General features: G+C 41.5%; 1 protein-coding gene across 1 annotated transcript; it reads left to right on the top strand.

Annotated features, from left to right (window-relative positions):
- The first annotated feature begins 845 nt into the window (after nucleotides 1–845).
- LOC141403215 (uncharacterized) lies at nucleotides 846–6,056 on the top strand. The gene is made up of 2 exons (XM_073985398.1): nucleotides 846–4,266; nucleotides 5,719–6,056. Exons 1-2 carry the CDS (start codon nucleotides 846–848, stop codon nucleotides 6,054–6,056), a joined length of 3,759 nt encoding a protein of 1,252 aa, XP_073841499.1.
- Nucleotides 6,057–7,690: the final 1,634 nt, after the last annotated feature.

Genomic DNA, 7,690 nt, shown 5'->3' with positions numbered 1-7,690 from the left:
CATAATATTTGGTTTAGTCATCATTTATGTTAAGAAAGTTTTGTTATAAAAGAATGAAATCAATAAAGATAAACAGTCGTCTTGTACTACTACAATCCACCGCTTCTTTAATTAATTATTAGCCGACGGTTTCCTTCAAGTTTATGTGCTTGAAAGGAACAACCCGAAAAGAATCCTAAGTGCCAATTCAAGTTTATGTGCTTGAATGGAGTTCGCTAGATTCTAGTTAGGTTTAACATTTTGGTGACCCCGGTTTGAGTGTAACGCGTCGCGTATTTTTAATTCGAATCCTCGCGTCCCTACATCCTGGCAGATTCTACATGCAACCTCAGATACAACAGATCTTGCAGATCCTACAAGCAACTTCGGACACAATACAGATCCTTGCAAAGCGACTTTGGATATAACAGATCCTTGCAGATCCTACAAGCAACTTCGGACACAATACAGATCCTTGCAAAGCGACTTTGGATACAACAGATCCTTGCAGTTCCTACAGGTAACTTTGGACACAACACAGATCCTTGCAGATTCTACAAGCGACTTTGGATACAACACAGATCCTTGCAGATTCTACTCGCAACCTCGGATACCACGATTATCCACACGCATCCTGGGAATTTTGAAGCAAACAGAAGCGTACCTTATTTCAAGAAGGACGCAAACCGAATCATCGGTAAGATAACCAGACGTGACACAACACGTATCCTGGAATTTGTTTAAAAAAAAGGCAGTTATTCACCGTTCAAGTGGTGAGGATCCAATAACCCCACAAGTGGTTTCGAAAAATTTTACAAAATATAAATCCATTAAAACCCCACAAGTATTTTTGAAAAAAATTAACAATGTCGACAGTACAAGAACTCATAGCCCAGCAAGAAGTAAGGGGCAGTAATTTTGATAAAGTCGTGGCGACAATTAAAAAGGCTCCGCTTGAAAGAAGAACGGAAGAGTTCTACATAGGAAAGCGTAATGAGCTAGTGGGGCTCTGGCAGACGTTTGAAAAGGCAGAGAACCAGATCCGCAATGATCCGTCTTTGCCAGAGGATGACCCATACGTAGCGCAGAATTTACACAAGAACATTGGAGAAAAGTTTAGTTCAACGATGGACTATATAGAGGCGGAATTAGACAAGTTGAAGTCTGCAAAGAGCAAGCCAGGTCCAACGGCAAAAGCCCAAAGAACTAGTTCAGAAGGTCAAACATCTGTCCAGGCAACTGTTCAAGAATCTGATTCTACCCAAGTAGAGGGACTGGCCCGAAGGATAAAAACTAGAATGGCTGCACTTAGTCGCCTTTTGCAGAGCTTGATCCATATCGATACGGAACAATCAAACCAATTTTATGCAATAAAAGAAGAGACGATCAAAAAATTGTGGAGTCAAATCACAGATTTGTACGACGAAATTTGGCAGCAGATTGAGGACCCTTCCAGAATCGGGCTAGATCAAGATTGCTACGATAGCCTAGAAGATGCGGTTCAACATAACCTAATTCGGCTGGCGGTCCTGAAAGACAAATGCTCTGACAATGCGACAAACGCACCTCAAGTGGGAAGTAATTTGGCAACATACAGCGCACTTCCGCTACCGAAGGTAACAATCCCTCAATTCAATGGGGATTGTTTGAAGTGGCGACAGTTCTATGAACTGTTTTTGGAGATGTTGTCAACCATCTCTCAGCCACTCCCAAACGTCCAAAAAATGTGGTATCTTAAAACGAATTTGTCGGGCGAGGCTGACAAACTCATAAGCCATTTAGCCTTGACAGAAGAGAACTACAAAACAGCCTGGATGTTGCTGCAAGATCGTTACAACAATAAAAGAATTCTGGTTGCAACATTGGTAGAAAGGATTATGAACCAACCAACAGGAATCTCATCTACCGCTTCTATAAAGGCTCTGCATGACACCACGAGGGAATGCATGCTAGCCCTGGACAATTTGAATATCGACACGTCGTCGTGGGACGCTCTACTGATCGAACTGATCACGAAAAAATTGGATCAGACGCTGTACATACGATTCATGCAATCGTTAACAAGGCCGAAGGAGGTCCCTACCATGAATGAGCTATTTGCATTTTTGGAGCTACAATTTGAGTCGATGGAATCAATCGGAAAAGTGACGACTACTCAAAAAGGTTCTAATAAAACAGTTTCCTCCATAGCATCAGTGAAGGATAACAGCAAATGCAGCTTATGCAAAAATGGCCGCCATCCCATCTATCGTTGTAAACAATTTTTGGCAATGAGGGAATCTGAGAGGCTCAAATGGGTACAACAACATAAAATGTGTACGAACTGCTTTAAATACGATCATGTATCGAAGGCATGTACTTCTAGTAGCTGCAAAGTATGTAGTAATAAGTATAATACTTTACTACATTTGCCAAGCAAATCGAAGACATATTCAATAGCTTCGAAACAATCACCAACCACAAGTAATGATGCCACACCAGTCAACACAGCTGCAATCTCGTCAGCATCAGTTGAAGATCAGAAGAGCGTAATTCTAGCGACTGCTAAAGTTATCATCAAGGCTGCAAACGGTATGTCAGGCGAATTTAGAGCGGTACTCGACTCGGGCTCACAAGTGAACATTGTGACTGAAAGGCTGATAAAAAAGTTATCACTTAGAACCAGGGGTGCATCATTGGCCATTGACGGAGTTGGAAAGATTCAAAGGAAGGCTTATCATCGGGTGAATGTACAGATGTTATCTAATAATGCTGAATTTTCAACTGATTTGGAGGCATTTGTTTTGCCAACAATTATACCAGCGCAACCGAATCGCGATCTGGACATCTCTAAATGGCAGATTCCACAGAATATTAAATTAGCCGATCCCAACTTTAACACGCAAGGAAAGGTTGATATTCTACTTGGAGCAGAGTTCTACTTTAGCCTAATGCAGCCAGGTACAATAAAACTCAATGGCAATCAACCCATACTACAAAATACGGCACTCGGCTGGATTGTTGGCGGCTTAATAGAACAAACCTCAACGGATGTCACATCAGCAGCGTTGACATGTGCAATTTTCGATAGTGAAACATCACTAGAACAAGCAATCGAAAAACTATGGAAGCTCGAGGAAGTAGAAGCGAGTGAGAAAGTAATGTCTCCGTTAGAGAAGCTGTGTGAGTCCCACTACAATCAACATATTCAGACTGATGAATACGGTCGTTTCATTGTCAGGCTCCCTTTCCGAGAATCTCCAACAGCATTGGGGAAATCACATTCAATGGCGTATAACCGATTTATGAGCCTGGAACGCCGGCTTCTACAGGAGGAAGACATCCGAAGTCAATACATTAAGTTTATGCAAGAATACGAGCAATTGGGACACATGCAAAAGATTGACGTGGGGACGATATCAAACCCAAAATATTTTATTCCCCATCATTGTGTTCTAAAACCCGATAGTACCACGACAAAACTAAGGGTCGTATTTGATGCATCCGCAAAAACCTCATCAGGTTATTCGTTAAATGATCTAATGTACACTGGGCCAACTGTCCAAAGTGAACTTTTTTCTATATTGCTGCGTTTTCGATTGCCAAAATTTGTCTTCACCACAGACATTGAAAAGATGTATAGGCAGATACTACTACATCCTGATGATCAAAAATATCAACTGATTATATGGAGAGAAGATACGTCGCATCCTGTTAGTTATTACAAGCTCAATACCGTAACATATGGCACTCGTACAGCGCCGTATCTTGCTACAAAATGTTTGCAGAAAATTGCAGACGACAACATGGATCGTTATCCACTTGGATCAAAGATGCTCAAAGAAAACTTTTATATGGATGACGGGCTCAGTGGTGCCGACAGCTTAAGTACAGCCCTTGAAACACAAAGGGAATTGATAGCTATTTTGAAGCAACATGGTTTCAATTTAAGAAAATGGTCATCGAATTCTCCAAGATTGCTGAAAGATATACCGCATAGTGATCGAGAAATCAACTTAGATTTGGATGAAAATAAAAACAAAACAATAAAAACGTTGGGGTTATATTGGATGCCTCAAGCCGATCAATTTTGCGTGAATACAAACATCGACCATCGTCAAGTTATATCAAAGCGATCAGTTACGTCTGAACTCGCAAAACTGTTCGACCCTCTTGGTCTACTGGCTCCGGTTGTTGTGATAGCAAAGATATTTATTCAGCAACTGTGGCAGCTTACATTGGATTGGCAGCTTACATTGGATGAACCATTACCCGAGAAACTTTGTGCTACTTGGAAAACATTTCGATGTGAGTTGGAAGGTCTCAACAATTTCAAAATACCTCGACATGTATTTTGTGGGGAAATTCCGACAAAAACACAATTGCATGTGTTTGCGGATGCATCTGAAAGAGCTTTTGGCGCAGCTGTATACATCCGATTTCTTACTAATGATGGGCGCATAACTGTGCGTCTGATCTGTGCTAAATCCAGAGTGGCTCCGTTGAAGCAACAAACATTGCCTCGACTGGAACTATGTGCGGCAGTAGTAGCAGCTCAGCTAGCTAACAGAGTGAAGATTGATTTAAGGCTTCAAGACCATCCTATGTTTCTATGGACCGATTCGGAAATTGTACTGGCTTGGATAAAATCACAGTCAACGTTATATAAGACTTTTGTTGCTAATAGGGTATCGATTATCCAAACATTAACATTACCAGACCAATGGAAACATGTTCCGTCGAAAGAGAATCCAGCTGACATTCTATAGCGTGGACTTCAACCATCAGATCTGGCTAAATGTCGATTATGGTTTCATGGGCCAGTTTTTCTTCATGGAAAAGAGGAGCTATGGCCGGCAAAACTCTGTTCTCAAAATGCTGTTACTAATAACATGGAGTTAAAGGGGGCAGATACTGCAGGAATAGTAACTGCTGACATCAATTTCGTTTATGGAATCGAGCACAAAAATTCCTTCAGGAGATTGAAAAGAATCGTGGCGTACGTTCTTAGGTTTACAAGAAACTGTCGAATACCAAGGACGGAACGGCCTGAAAACATAGCACTTAATCCCAAAGAGTTGGATCAATCCCTTCGATTAATTACTCACGCTATACAGTCTACCGAGTTCGCAGTCGAAATAAAAGAGTTGAAGGCTGAAAAGCAACCCAGCAAGCATAGTTCTTTATGCAGTCTATCACCGTTTTTGGATGATGAAGGTATTATTCGCGTCGGAGGAAGATTGGAACATTCCATGCTACAACCAGATGCAAAACACCCGATAATATTACCATATAACGATCCTTTAGTGAAATTGCTCTTCAGAATGGTTCATGAAGAGAACAAGCACTGTGGGCCCCAAGCGCTCTTAAACACAATAAGGCAGCGATTTTGGCCAATCAAAGGAAAAATAACAGCAAGATCAACTGTTCAAAAATGCGTACGATGTACTAGAGCGCGACCGCAGCTTTATCAGCAAGTAATGGGTAATCTGCCAGCAACAAGGATAGTTCCTGCTCGACCGTTCATAAACTCTGGAGTAGACTATTGTGGACCATTTTGGGTTCATTACAAGGTGAGAGGCAAACGGCCAACCAAGGCGTATGTAGCAGTGTTCTGCTGCTTTGCAACAAAAGCGGTTCATCTAGAACTGGTATCCGATTTGTCCACTGAAGCATTCATTGGTGCTCTAAAGCGGTTTGTTGCATGACGTGGGCACTGCCAGAACATATATTGTGACAATGCTACAAACTTTGTCGGAGCCAAAAATAGTTTAGCGGAATTATCGGAAAGCATCTATGCTACCAAAGCGAAAGAGGAAATAATATCAGCTTCCAGTGCTAAGGGCATACAATTTCATTTTATTCCACCGAGAGCTCCACATTTCGGTGGTTTGTGGGAAGCGGCAGTGAAGTCTGCAAAACGTCTCTTAGTACGCAGTGTTTCAACAGAAACCCTAACATTTGAAGAGCTAGAAACAATTATCGTAGAAATCGAAGCTATTTTAAATTCCCGTCCACTCACGCCACTATCAAACGACCCTGATAGCCTTGCAGCATTGACACCAGGGCATTTTCTAATAGGAGAAGCTCGCAAGTAGACAGCAGAGCAGATACTGTGAAGACATCCAGTACGTCACATTGGAAATTAGTTTCTCATATCAAACAGCAGTTCTGGAAAAGGTGGTCAGAAGAATACCTACAGGAGCTTCAACAGCGAAATAAATGGAGGAAAAAGATGGACAATCTTAGGAAAGGAGATATGGTCATTGTCAAGGAAGACAATATACCCCCTATGAAGTGGCCATTAGGAAGAATTCTTAAGGTGTTTACCGGTGAGGACGGAGCTGTAAGAGTTGCGGAAGTAAAAACGCAGTCAGGAATATTCAAGCGGGCCATTCACAGGCTGGCTCCTATATTTCCAGAAAGTCAAGATGAAGTGTCAAAAGACAGCGAATCAGCGCAAGACGATTCAATTTCGGCAACGAGTCAACCCCGAGAAGACGAACATAAAAGGGATGTCATTCCGGCAAAAAGAGTGAAGATGGCGTATAGCCCGGCAATACTGTCAGTGTTGTTAGCACTGTTCCTGATGCCTATGGTCATTTGCAACCACATGCAGGTTACGCAATTTCAGAATGATCCGGGATTGTATTTTGAAGGATTGGGAACAGTGAAACAGAATACGGCGGAGTGGAAAATGTTGGTGTACTATGATTTAACGCCGTTTGTATCGGAAATAAAATCACTGTCATCCGGTTTACAGACGCTGCAGCAAATGTGCCCTGTACTTCATCAGGAAGAGATGTGCAACATATTTGTAAACAATCTTAAACAGATGAAGAATGAACTACTACAAGAGAAGGAGTTATTTGTCAACAGGCGCCTTAGAAGATCTCCGTTTAATATAGTTGGTAATATTGCCCGTTCTCTTTTTGGCGTTCTTGATGCAGATTACGCTGAAGAAATATCGAAAACTATAAACAGAGCAAAGAACGAGCACGATCACATGTCAATATTACTTAAAAATCAAACATCGATAATTGACTCAACCATTAATATCATCAAACAGGATGAGATCAGCAATCAGCGAAAAATACAAGAGATCTCAGAAATGGTTGACAGGATCAAGAATGATGTCGCTAAGGAATCTTCCCAACTAAGCAACTCACAGCTTGTTGGACTCTTGTCAACGTACCTGGCATTATCGGCCATAAACCTTCAGCGCGTAGATTCCGAGATCATCAGTGTGCTTACCGATACACATAGTGGCAAAATAAGCCCACTCTTACTGTCTCCTCATCAATTGAAGGAAGAAATTAGCGTTATCAAAGCTAATCTTCCAATTTCGCATGCTTTGCCAACTGCCGGTGATAACTTGATTGAACTGTATAAGCTTATGAGCGTCAAGGGAGCAGTTACAAAATATGAAGTCATCTTTGAAGTCAGGATACCTTTAGTCAATCAACAGTTTTTTGAACTATTCAAGGTAATACCCGTCCCAACCATAAAAAATGACACTTTAATCGCCATTCAACCAGAAACATCGTATATGGCTACAGATGCCCACAGAGATGAATATATACTTTTTCAATCAGAGGACATATCAAGATGCCTCAAACCGAGGGATGGGGAATATATCTGCAAAAATCAGCAATCCAAACTCCGGAGGAACGCTGCCGTCAACCCATGCGAAATCAATGTCTTCAACAATCATTCAACTACCAATTGCAAA

The sequence above is a fragment of the Musca autumnalis genome, unplaced genomic scaffold (genome assembly GCF_047663935.1).
Source record: "Musca autumnalis isolate F117 unplaced genomic scaffold, ASM4766393v1 scaffold_4, whole genome shotgun sequence".
NCBI classification, from domain to species: domain Eukaryota; kingdom Metazoa; phylum Arthropoda; class Insecta; order Diptera; family Muscidae; genus Musca; species Musca autumnalis.
The sequence above is the reverse complement of the archived record's forward strand: the minus strand, read 5'-3'. Positions and strand labels throughout refer to the sequence as shown.

What these genes read in the sequence shown, in the direction of transcription:
- LOC141403215 (XM_073985398.1), top strand. Translation starts at nt 846, where the DNA reads ATGTCGACAGTACAAGAACTCATAGCCCAGCAAGAAGTAAGGGGCAGT. An exon ending in TACTTGGAAAACATTTCGAT is followed by an intron (nt 4,267 to 5,718) that starts GTGAGTTGGAAG and finishes ACTTTGTCGGAG; the next exon opens with CCAAAAATAGTTTAGCGGAA.